A 12,699-nucleotide genomic window follows, 5' to 3' on the forward strand; every position below is an offset into this window, starting at 1 on the left:
CACGTTTGAGTAATTTTTTTTGTTGTTAGCAATTAGTCAAAAACGCGAATTTTTTGAGAAGGGCAGGGGTTAGAGTGAAAGCAGAATAAAAACCGCATTTATTTTGGCATACGGCTCATTGACGTTACAAAAAAATGATTTTTCGTCATGTCTGGTTCGCGTTACCAAAAAATGATTTGTATTTTTCAATTACACCCTTCCCCTCTCGTCTTCATTACTCTGGAAAAGTAAAAAAAAATATATACATATACATTCATTTTGGCACATTGACATTGCAAATTAAAAATAATAATTTGTCACGTTTGTATTTGTAAAATGGTACTGGTACCTTATTAATCATTTTCAAGCGTTTTCTGCGCATTTATAATTCAAAAAAAAAATTTATGGTGAAATGAATCGTTCATGATGAGGTGGAAATTTATTTTTCTGGGGAGAGGGGCATGAAGAGTTGGATGAATAGAAATAATTATCGACTAGGTTTTCTATCAAATTTTTATGATTTTTTTCAACTTGATAATTGTCAATCGCCTCCATCTCTCTGCCCTATGAACTTAGCCTACTCCCAAATTCATGTATAAACTGGCTCTAAATGTTGGGAAAATCTCAGAATATAAATATAAGTATTCAGATGACTGCGCTCCTTTCCCTCCTTCTCTCTACAAAAAGTAACCACCTGTGCCGGGAAAACTAATTTATATGATTTTTAATTCAACGAGTCAGAATTTTCTTTCAATAAATTTGTTCCTTTTAGTATTATGCCAAAGAATTAGAGAGAAACGGGAAGGGAATTGACTTGGAAAAAAAAATCTTCTCAAGAATACGACGTGATATTGTGAAAAGAGCTCCAACATATCTTCAGCCCATCTCCTCCCTCCCCTTCGTCCCAAATTATGAAGTTTTCCTAAACACTAACACTTTATAGATATTGTAGTTTCGAGCTTACGAGCTTTTAAACAATATTTCGAATCTGTCATTCGTTATTATGCTTGCTCCAACGGAGTAATTTTTTTAAATTATCGATGAAGTAGCTACATTGCTGTGTATTATGTAAAAAAAAAAAAAATGAGAAGTAGTAAACATCAGATTTATTGAATTGTAGCCACACACGGGAAGGTGTGTTAAAATGAATGCATTTTTCCAAGGGATTAACGCTATTGGTTACCATTATTATTCTATAAGTTTGTACAAAATATATCTACGCGAATAAGCACATCTCCCTACGAAATACGTCGCTGCGAGTTTTTTTTCCCAAATTTTTCGAAATCCTAAAGCTAGGTATTGTTTTTATATGTACGTACCTAAAATGTATAGCTTTAGCTACTTCGTCGGAGGATTTCAATTTATCTTAGAGAGAACCTTGATTTTACCCATTTAACGAGCTATTAATTTTTACACGCTCTATTAAAGAATGAAGAAGAGATAGAGAGAGAAAGAGAGAAAAAAAACTCGAGATATTCTTAATCAATTAAAGAGTATAAAGTACGTGGACGTATATCGCGGATAATTTTCTATATAACGTAATTTACGATTATATTTGAGCGCGTGTAATCGCGTGTTACGCCCCTGCAACGTGTGTGTCTGTTTCTGTTTGACTGTTTGTGTCAGAGATGATAAAATATTGCGAAGCCAATTTTCCAACTTCACCTGATCGGTTTTTTTTTCTTTATAATATAATATATTGTTTTCCTCTCTTTATAATTTTTTTTTATTTGTTAAGAATGCTATACGCTAGTCAACCATTTTTTTAATACAATTGTTTGAATTCATATACGCGTTATATACCTATAAATACCTCTCTATGCTATATATAAATATACCCCTACCTATTTAGAGTAAATGAATTATAAAGTTTTCAATTTTTTTCCCTTGTATAAAGATACGAAGCTTTATTGAGCACGAAAAATTTAATGCGAGATGTATTATTCTCAACACGGTGTTAGTTCATTTTTTTTTCTGTTATTTCTATATCTCTCTCGTTTATGTAGATTATTAAAAGAAATCATCTTTGGAATGAACCAATACAAAAATGCGAGTTAGCAAGATCAGTAGATAGGTAATTTGGTTAAGTCACATAGCTGTGGTTTTTTTGATTGAGAAAAATATATTTATAATATATGAATATTTATTGTAAGTTTTATACGCATGTATTGAATTTTGATAATGTAAACTTTTAATGAGACTTACTTTTTCGTATATGTAAGGTTTAAATTGTAATTTCAAATGTTCATTAATGTTAATCTCAGCAATTGAATTTACTTGTGCATGCTACGAAGTATTTCGGTTCATTGTAATATAAGTGTTAAGCTAATAAAAAGAATTATTACAAAAAATACAATTTATTTATTTGAAAAAAAAATGGTATAATAATTGCACGATTTTGAAATATTCATAACTACTCGTAATTAAACGTTGGTAGTTTCTGGCATATGAGAGTTTAATAAAAGGAATACCAATCCGTGCATTAGAATCTGAAACAAATAATATTGAATTTAGAAAAATATTTTTTGAAATGTAGAAATTGGGGGTTGAAATGTTTAGTTATTCGTCGTTCTCTTCATTTTTGCATTGAAGGCTTTTAAATTTATGAATTACATAGAACGTACCAAATATATCCATACAAATGCTCTGACTACCGATGATTTTCTAAATAATACTTCAATATTTAAAGACGGTGGAAGCGATGAATATGCATTTCTTAGTCGATGTCGTAATCCCGATCCATAAGTTTTTTCTGGCTTAAACAATGGAATTTGAGCTTTAACTGAAAAACAAAAAAAAAACGTGATTATACAAAATATTAAAATCAATCGCACGTTTGTCCTAAGTAAGATTGATAATGTCCTCGTGTAACATAATGAATAATAGTCTTCCGGTAATTACAGTATTATCGATATATCATCTCGTGGATACGATTCAGGATTAATAAAGCTTATCACGCTCGTAAAAGCGAGTTTAATTCTTGGGACTACATGTGTACTAGCGTCTACGTGACATTAGAGATTTAGATACTACGATTTGAAATTGAAAATAGCATTAAGAAGGTTATCCAAGTAGCATCACAGCATCAGCGAATGAGAATACAAAAACAAATTAATTTGAAAGATAGATACGCCTAGATCAGTTCTACATAAATAAAGTTTTTCAATAAGCATAGGACTGCATTGATTAGAAATTTACATCGGTAAAAAAATAATATGATTATGGAATTCCCGATGAATCAAACAAAATAATGTACTTATAATTACCATCATCGGTATCATTCATGTTGATGCGTTGGTGCAACATATTTACAACTTCTTCGTATTTTTTCTGTAAATAAGCAGACACGTGAATAGTATGACGGAATTGTTGTGGCTTGTGGGTAAAAAAAACACAACACATTTATGGACATTTTTGTTTACTTCTAATTGATCGTATTTCGCTTCTAGAGAATTCTTATCCGATGTCAAACGTTCCAGCGAAGACTGCTTCTGTACTAATGTTATAGTTAGAGCTCGCAGTCTAGAACTGAGATCATCGTTTGAAAAACTATACGATTTTTGATTTAATCTAGATTTTAACATCATTATTTCGTCATTTTTTGATTTCAGCGTTTCTTCCAGGTTAGTTTTATCTTGTAGCAGTTCCTGAAATAGAATTTTTCAAAGATGAAGGGTTAAGAAACCAGGAAAAATTAGCAAGATGAAAGATACAGTTTTACGAACTTGTATTTGAGTTTCGTAATGTTCGTGCCATTCGCTTTTATCGGTTTTAGGGAATTTTATACTCGGTGAAGAATCATTCGAAGGTATATTTTTTATATCATTATTACTTTCTGGTAATCTGTAAATTGAACGAGGATTTTGTTAGTATACCTACAATCCCTCGAACTGAAAACAAAAACGTCCAAAATGAAAACAGTGAAATACCCATTTCTAGTGATATCTGCGAGCTGCTCTTCGAGTAACTTATTTTTATGCTCAACACTGGCCAATTTATCAGATAGATTAATCGTTTCTGAGGAGAAAAAAGACGATATAAGTTGAAACAAATCATGAAATGTTGTTCCAATATCAAAACCTATTGCCTCAACATACTTTGTTCGGCAATTTTAGCTCGGTTTAGGAGCAGTGATATTTCATTATTCAAGGAATGTATTTCATTCTGTAGCATCTCAGTTTGAAATTGTTCATCGACTGTTCTACTGATGTCCGGTGAGACTGAATTCTATAAAAGAAAGATTATTAATACGATGAATTTTGCCTGTGGAAATAGATGAAATGAAACTAACTTGGTAACTAATGCTGAGTTCCGGATTTTCGGTAATTTTTGACTGAGCGCTATCGTTCAACGACAAATATACGTCATTTTGTTTCGGTATTGGAATATCATCGTCTTCTAGCAATCTAGTATCAAGTTTTCAGTGTATTAATATAAAATAAGTGAGAATTTTTACATTTTAACGAGCTCAGACTTACATTTTCAATGAATTATCTGGTTCAGTGTTGTGAAACGAATCATTGCTGGGGATACTTTTGACGTTTTTTTGTTTGCTGAGAGCTTTTGCTGCATTTTTATCGAGTGTATTGAGAAGGTTTTCAGCCTTTTCAGAAATTTCTGTAAACCAAGACATTTTTTAATTAAAATTTTCAATTTATTTCCAACTCAACACTTTCTATTTTTCGCATTTTTGTGTTATCAGTGATCAATACTCAGCTGATAAGATTAGTGTTTTTTTTCACAAGTAGGTTATTTAATTTTTGTGAAAAATTCATTTTTTTCGTTCAGAAAACTCAAAAATCACTAGGTAAGTGTTTTTCGGTATTGTTGTAGCATGAATTATACGAATTTTTATTCATTTTGATTAAAAATTTTCCGGTTTATTCGGAATTATGGAAAATGTGTTACCTAAAAGTAGGTGTCGCAATGAAAGGAGCAAGGATGCTTGTTTTACTTTTTTCAAGCTCGCGAGGAATCTTCTAAATGAATTTAAATGAAGTTTATTTTATCATCTGAAGAATCTCAAGCATGTTGAAAAACGAAATTAATATCAAAAACATTTCAAAATTGAATCCAACGTGGAAAAAAAATGAAATATTCGAAAAATTGTGTGAAAATCTCATACTTTGCCACCGGTGTTTGCGAAATGTAAACAAAAGAGATGCTGGATCGTTGCCAAACCTGCGCATATTGCACCGTTGTCATGCACATTGCGCAGCTAGAAGAGGAGAATTGAAAGTTTTATCACTCGAAATTGATTTATGACCATCGTACGAATGAAAATGAAGCTATTTTCACCAAATAATTCATCACGAATCAATTAACACCTCGGTAATAGATTCGATCGAGTCATACGATCTATTCATCCATCAGCTGATTTCCAGTGAATCCAGAACACCTGTAGTGATTAATGACGTCATTCACGTAACTGCAAAAGTTACCATCAATTTTCCTTTCATAGAAGTGTATCGCTGTGTTTGAGTATGGTGTCTTGGTGTGATGAACCTTCAAATTTTGAATAGAACGAAGCAGCTGAAATTTCATCGAAGTGGAAAATTTTCATATTACTCGAGTTCCTGACACTCCGGTGTTACAATACGTTCGAGGTAAATGTTTTTAATTGCTGAACGTTTGTTAACTTATGTTCTTTTTAGAATTGGCTAAACATGGTCCGTTGTAAGTTAATGCAATGGTTTACCATTTCCTTAATTGATAGTTTCCTTCTTTTTATTATTGTTAATCGTCGGATTGGTATACGAATTGCATTTTCTGTATGTTTTCGTTAATGTATTGGTTTGGGTCTGTATGTTTGGTAACAGCTGAGTAATGTTTATGTTGTACCTTACCTATAAGTTGATACTCAATCGTAACAATAATGAATTAATATTATAATATTTTAACAGGTCGTAACAATTAATGATTTATTGGAATGGAAGGAAATTGGTGTTCCTTTGTTTGTGGTGAATTTGCTTGTTGTCTTACTCGATGTGGTTAGTAAACTTGATTTAAATAGGTTACGGTGTAATATGGTAGTTGGTATTGTTTACTTATATTATTGCATTAAATATCTATCGAAAAATTCTAATACCATGTGTTATTTCAACAGGATTGACGCACCGTTCTCAGTTACCGCAAAACAAGCATTTTAAAATGGATATCAGCCATAGGCGAGACCAACCAGAGAAGCGTTCTTATCGCGGGTAAATTTTTTATCTGGCTAATGTGTTTATACAAACACGCCCATGTTTTATTTAGTATATACTATATTAAATTGCAAAATGCCATCTCGGACTCGATTAGGTTTATTGTTTTCATTCCGAGGTAAAATTTGCAGTAGGGAAAACACAACACGACGCGACAATTTTTGGAAGTAAATCATACCTCTTCAAAATAAACAGTTGGAAGGTGTTTTATGATAATTTCATTCTGTACTAAGCTGATAAACCTATTATCGTTGTCAAGTGCGTAAGACATTTTGATTTTAAACGTTCAAGATAATATCGGAGGTCGTTTAAATGTAATTTGTCGTTAGTTATTAGTCTCGTAAGAGTATCTACGAGCTACGGTCATGTTTGGGTATCTATTTAATTGATTCTAGTTCTAATATTAGTCGAAAAGTGTCGTTCGATTGTTCGCTACATGATTGATATTTTGATTGTTTTCATTGCGAGTATAATTAATTTGAAATTCATCTCGGTAGTCTAGAGTTGTAAAATTCGAAATTTTAATTGAGAAGGAGAATTTTGGTCAGTTAATTGATCGATGTGTTTTCGTTTCGAATGTACTGTATGAATCGTGTTGTTTAGTCTCGAATATTACCGGCGATTTTTTTCGATTTATTCGCTCGGTTTGAAAACGTTTTCTCCGGAAAAGGTATCTTTCTCTGTTATAAACTTTAAGAAACTGAATTTAATCATTTCTAGCCTATTTTTTGTCAGATTTGGTGATACTTTTTGTCTGTTTTTCAGGTTACCTAAAGTGATAATTTGGTAGCCGATAAATCAAAGTAACAGCCTCGAAACGACCAAATAACTATAAAAACAGTCTGCAAAATGGATCCAACTACCGCTCCTAACCGTACTTCTTCGACCCAACATCATTCCGACTCAGAAGACGTAGTGCCATCTTCGAAATCTCGTACCAAAAAAGACGTTTCAAATCTGATTCTATTCCGTAACTCGAAGCTGGGCCAATCGGCGCCTTCGCTTTCGGTATCCATGAAAGATCTGCGACTCAGCGGTACCGTCTGCGGTAACGTCGTCAGCCAACAGCAACGTAAAACTAGTCGAACGCAACAGCGTAAAAGTTTCGTATCAAATACGTCGCCAACGTTTCCGCGATGCCATTCGCCAATGACCAGTAGCCCGGTCGACAGTCCTAAAATACTGCATTCTAATCGTCACTTCCCTTTTATACCTATACGTAGACCGTTCACTCATCTCAGTACCGAATGCAAAGACGGCCGTAGATGGTCCGTAGCCTCGTTACCGTCATCCGGATACGATACGAACTCCGGTAGCTCGAACGTATCGTCTCAATGCTCTAGTCAAGAGAGACTGCATCATTTACCAAACGTGCCCACTTCGGATGAATTACAAATGTTAACCGAGCATTTCTCCTCGAACGAAAGTAACCCTAGCGCCGACGACGAGTCGACTAGAAAATCGTTCATGAGACCGAGATCTCGTAGTTTGAGCAGCCCTAGTCGGTCACCTTGCCCAGATAGTGATATCGTTACGATGAACATGCTGTATAAAGAACGATTTCCGAACGCTATGAGCCAAATGGAACAGCGATTGAGTAAATTCATCGAAGGTAATCAAGCGGCGTTGGCGGAGAATTTGAAAAATAGCTCCCCCGACGCCACGCCTATAATTCGATTCGTACATCACCAAGTACTAGAGATGGCTCGCGATTGTTTGAAAACTTGCCAAGAGAAATTAATAACCAGAAGTTACTTTTACGAGATATCGGAGAATTTGGAAAAATTACTAGTCGAAACGAAAGAGAAATCTCCCGAAGGCGCGGTCGTATTGAGCGGCGTTATTAAAAAATTATTGTTGATTATTTCGCGTCCGGCGCGTCTTTTGGAATGTTTAGAATTCGATCCGGAAGAGTTTTATTTATTTCTAGAAGAAGCCGAAGGCCTAGCTAAATGTAATCAAGATATTAAAGGCGATATACCGAGATATATTATTAATAAATTGGGTATAAATAAAGACCCGATTAAAGAGCTCGAGTCCGATTTACCCGAAGAGACGGATACGAAAAAGGAAGAAGCGGCAGTTAGACTGGAACTCGGAGTTCCCGATAAAGACACATTCGCTAAAAAATTACCCAACGAAGAAGACTTCCAAGTGATTAAATTGATTTCGAATGGCGCCTACGGATCTGTGTATCTGGTCAGACACGTCGAAACGCGTCAACGATTCGCGTTGAAGAAAATCATCAAGCACAGCGTCATGCTGCGGAATCAAATCGAGCAGGTGTTTGCCGAACGTGATATTATGAGCTTTACCGATAATCCTTTCGTCGTCAGTATGTATTGCAGCTTCGAGACGAAGAAATACTTATGCCTTGTGATGGAATACGTCGAAGGTGGTGATTGCGCTTCGCTTTTGAAAACGATCGGTCCTCTGCCGCCGGATATAGCTAAATTTTATTTCGCCGAAACCGTACTAGCGGTCGAATACTTACACAGCTACGGTATCGTGCACAGAGACTTGAAACCGGACAATCTGCTCATCAACGCTTTCGGACATATCAAGTTGACCGATTTCGGTTTAAGTAAAATGGGCTTAATGTCGCTGGCTACTCATTTGTACGAAGTGTACGTAGATAAAGACACCAAGCAGTTCGACGATAAGCAAGTTTACGGTACACCAGAGTACATTGCTCCTGAAGTGATCTTACGCCAAGGATATGGTAAACCAGTGGACTGGTGGTCGATGGGTATCATTTTGTACGAATTTCTCATCGGTTGCGTACCATTTTTCGGCGAAACACCCGAAGAACTTTTTGCTCATACGGTGAACGACGATATCGAATGGCCCGATGAAAAAGACTGGCCTATTAAAACCGAAGCCAAGGATCTGATCTCGTCTTTGCTGCAACAAAACCCTCGCGATCGTTTAGGCACCGGTGGCGCTCACGAGGTTAAGGAACATCGATATTTCGAGAACCTTGATTGGGATTCGTTACTCAGACAGAAGGCTGAATTCGTACCGCAGCTGAGCGGTGAAGAAGACACGAGTTATTTCGATTCGAGACTCGATCGGTATAAACACGAGATCATGGAAGAAACTGACGAAAACGACGAACAATTCTCTGTCGGTTCGTTTTCTTCGTGTTCGGCTCAGTATCGGAAAGTTACGTCGAGATTGAGCGTTTACAGTAACAGTTCCGAGTCGACCAAGAGTGATCGAAAATCGTCCTTGTTCGAAGATCAGTCTGATTTATTGATCAGTGAATCGTGCGGCGTGCATTTACTCGATACTTCCGATATCGAACCTATCAACGAAGAGTCGACGACCGGTTCGATTATTTCGGCTATCACTCCGAAAACGCACAAATACGGCACGACTCCGGAATCCTCGTCGCAAACCGAAAGCGACGTTTCGCCTCAAATACAACGAAAGAAAGCGTACATTAGTCGAGGTTCGGTTCCGAAGTTTTCCATTTCAATGGAAGACGATTCGAACGCGGTTTATTCGACTTCTGCGAGTATGTCAGATTTCCATCGCGATCTGTTCCCCGATAAAAAAGAAAGACTGAAGAAACAAGGATTACATCTGACGATGGATAATCAACTATCGTCTGCTGCCGCTGTATCGACGCCAACTAGACATAAATCGCGATCGATCTCGAAAAGCTCGTCGGCCACCGGGCTATCTCTATTCATACCCTCGGAGGGTTCGAATCCGGCTATCCAATCGCCGGGCGGATCTAGTACGGCTAGTTCGAGAGATACGTCACCGTGTCAAGAACTTTCGCCTTTGATTAGCAGCTTGAAGCCGCCCATTGTTATACGTAGAGGTCCGTCTGGTTTCGGATTCACGGTGCATACGGTACGCGTATACTACGGCGATACGGATTATTACACGATGCACCATCTGGTGATGGCCGTCGACGTAGGCAGTCCGGCGTTCGAGGCTGGGCTACGACCTGGTGACTTGATAACGCACATAAATGGCGAAATAGTTCAAGGACTTTATCATACGCAGGTTCTGCAGCTGCTGCTGTCGGGCGCCGATAAAGTTACCTTGCGAGCTACGCCGCTGGAAAACACGTCGATTCGAAACGACGGCAAGAAACGTCATCCCGGTCAAGGGAAACTAGCTTCGCGTAAATCGTCCAACTATAAACATCGAAGATGCAAAAAAGATCTCGCCGGTGCCGGCTCCGATACGCGTAAACAACGCAGCAACGCTAAACCCAACTTACTCAGCAGGATCAATCACGCCAAACGTCAAGCGAGCGCTGCTATCGAAATCAAACCGCCTGGAGGAATACCCTCGTCGCCTACTCAGATAGTTCCTCCATCTTACATGCGATCTCTATCGGTCCAAGACACAGTGCCCGAAACGCCACCCATAATCACCGCCAGCTGCTGCTCTTCGCCTTTAATTCGGCCCTCCAGCGGGGGATCGTCGACCATTAGTCCGAATACCACCGTTGTATCGACCTTATCACCGGACCTGTCTATCGGCACACCGCCCGAATACTCGTCCAATAGTTCATCCAGCTCGTCATCCAATTCACCCTCGATCACGCCGTCGAATTCGTGTTATCAAAGACCATCCTCGTTGCACGGCCTCAAACACAAACTCGCTCCTAGTAATAAGAATCTACATTCGCCGAATCGTCGTAAATCCATCGGGCATATTCCACTGTCTCCTCTAGCTCGCACTCCGTCGCCTTCGCCGTTACCCTCGTCTCCAACGAGATCACCCAGCCCTCTTATATTCCCACCCGGACATCATCCGCCGGGTAGTTCGAACACCACGCAATCGTACAGTCCGTCGACTTCGGGCTCTTCTATCGTATGTACGCCGACTACCACATCTAAGAAAGCATTTGGACGGCCGAAAAACTCCGAACCTAGATCGCCGCTGCTACGACGAGCCCTGTCGCCGGATCGATTGCATCCTCGTAGCAACGAAGTCAAGAATAACTTCATATCGCCGTTATGCGATTCAGCGTTAAAAGTTACCTTACACGCGCCCAGAATTACCATCACATCGAAATCGCCGCCCCAGTCTTTGAAAAGCACCGCCGCTGCAACTGTCGCCAAATTGACCACCGTTTCTACTATCAACGAAGGTAATCATAAAGTAACCATCGCCTCTGTCTCTACCTCTACCTCAACTTCCGTCGTGAAAGAGAGTAAACTAAAAGACGTAAAAACCGACCCGATCGAATCGGCCGGTTTGGATACAATACCTACTAGTACCGCCCATCAAGGCGAACTTCCTCATATATTGGAAGAAAAAGAATCTCAAGAATGTCTTCCCGTGGTATCTTCATCGACAACGTCGCCATCATCGTCCTCTTCGAAAACTATCAAATCGTTTCATCATAGCGCAAACTCAAAGAAAAAAGATTAAAAATCAACAAACGCCGCGTATACTTAGAAATAATTTCTAAACAAAAATTATACCTACCCTGTGACGAAAAAAAATGAAAAGCTTCGGGCGTGCTTTTTTTCCCCTACTCCTCCTCTCACCCTCTCAAGCGACGCGTTTATTTTTTCCCAAGTGTGAACTAGCACGATGATATCGTAATGTATTTCGTTCGTTTTTTTTTAAATTATTATTTTTCGCCTGTATGGCCTGTTTTTGATACTTAAGTAATTGATGATACCTATTTTTTCGTTTAAAATGTTGTTTTTTTCATTTCTAAAATTATATTTAAAAAATTTGCCAAGTCATAAAACGCTTGTAGAAAGCACACCTACAAGGAAAACATAGGTACCTATTTACTTTATGTAAAATACGTGTAGATTACGAGACGACGATTTATTGCGACGATGTTATTTTAATTATTATTATCGTGTGCAGTTACTCGTACGTTGTCGTATATTTTCTTCTTGTTTACTGAGTTTTCTCTCTATCTCCACCACCCTATTTGAACTTTATGTACTCGTGTATCTCTCTGTATCTGTCTTATTTGTGAGTTTTCTCTCTTTATTTTTGTTTTCCCTTCAATATACGCGCGTGGAATTCCCTCGTGAGAATGGTACGAAGCATTTTACCTGGGAATAGAGTATTTTTTCGATGATTTTGTATCCGGTACCTAGACTTAGCTAATACCTACACATGTTGGTAGTGATTACAACAGTATTGGGACATGTGCAATTATTTTAAAGTCGTATTGTGTATTTGAAATACTATTTACCGGTGTGAATGAGCGAAAGCGTGTATGTTTTTAGTGTGTGTACTAGTTTATGTCGTTTGTCCAATTTAGATAACCGATTCGGTCAAATTGAACGGTTCTACTATCGTGTAAGGCCCCACGGCCCATTTCCCTTGTCCCTTTATTTTTTTTTTGTACCTGTAAATGTAAATGTGTTTTGTACGAATGTAATCAATACAGACGGTTTTCTTGTGAGCGTGTTTTATTTTATTTTTTAAAATTTATTTTATATAAGGTTTGTGAAGTTGAATCATTTTCAAAAATTTCTCTGATTTGTGGAGTTTTGAAGTATTTTGAAAATTGTGT

General features: G+C 37.5%; 2 protein-coding genes across 4 annotated transcripts; one reads left to right on the top strand and one right to left on the bottom strand.

The window, feature by feature from the left end:
• Positions 1-1,253: 1,253 nt before the first annotated feature.
• Positions 1,254-4,692, bottom strand: Golgin84 (Golgin-84). The gene is made up of 9 exons (XM_065369782.1): positions 4,458-4,692; positions 4,271-4,385; positions 4,077-4,206; positions 3,909-3,996; positions 3,705-3,822; positions 3,402-3,626; positions 3,246-3,309; positions 2,604-2,761; positions 1,254-2,468 (listed from the first exon to the last, which is right to left on the bottom strand). The coding sequence occupies exons 1-9, from the start codon at positions 4,610-4,612 to the stop codon at positions 2,403-2,405; spliced, it is 1,119 nt and encodes a 372-aa protein (XP_065225854.1). The 5' UTR covers positions 4,613-4,692; the 3' UTR covers positions 1,254-2,402.
• A 484-nt stretch (positions 4,693-5,176) lies between these two features.
• dop (microtubule-associated serine/threonine (MAST) protein kinase dop) lies at positions 5,177-12,588 on the top strand. 3 transcript variants are annotated; one of them, XM_065369768.1, is made up of 4 exons: positions 5,177-5,585; positions 5,883-5,969; positions 6,086-6,179; positions 6,948-12,588. In XM_065369768.1, the coding sequence occupies exon 4, from the start codon at positions 7,032-7,034 to the stop codon at positions 11,583-11,585; it is 4,554 nt and encodes a 1,517-aa protein (XP_065225840.1). In that variant the 5' UTR covers positions 5,177-5,585; positions 5,883-5,969; positions 6,086-6,179; positions 6,948-7,031; the 3' UTR covers positions 11,586-12,588. The 3 variants fall into 3 exon arrangements, with proteins under 3 accessions (XP_065225840.1, XP_065225841.1, XP_065225842.1); XM_065369769.1 differs by lacking the exon at positions 5,883-5,969; XM_065369770.1 differs by lacking the exons at positions 5,177-5,585; positions 5,883-5,969; positions 6,086-6,179 and adding an exon at positions 6,500-6,852.
• Positions 12,589-12,699: the final 111 nt, after the last annotated feature.

Source organism: Planococcus citri, chromosome 5, assembly GCF_950023065.1.
Source record: "Planococcus citri chromosome 5, ihPlaCitr1.1, whole genome shotgun sequence".
Lineage (NCBI taxonomy): Eukaryota > Metazoa > Arthropoda > Insecta > Hemiptera > Pseudococcidae > Planococcus > Planococcus citri.

What these genes read in the sequence shown, in the direction of transcription:
- Golgin84 (XM_065369782.1), bottom strand. Translation starts at nt 4,612, where the DNA reads ATGTCTTGGTTTACAGAAATTTCTGAAAAGGCTGAAAACCTTCTCAAT. An exon ending in CCAGATAATTCATTGAAAAT is followed by an intron (nt 4,386 to 4,457) that starts GTAAGTCTGAGC and finishes ACTTGATACTAG; the next exon opens with ATTGCTAGAAGACGATGATA. An exon ending in GCAGATATCACTAGAAATGG is followed by an intron (nt 3,823 to 3,908) that starts GTATTTCACTGT and finishes TTCAATTTACAG; the next exon opens with ATTACCAGAAAGTAATAATG.
- dop (XM_065369768.1), top strand. Translation starts at nt 7,032, where the DNA reads ATGGATCCAACTACCGCTCCTAACCGTACTTCTTCGACCCAACATCAT.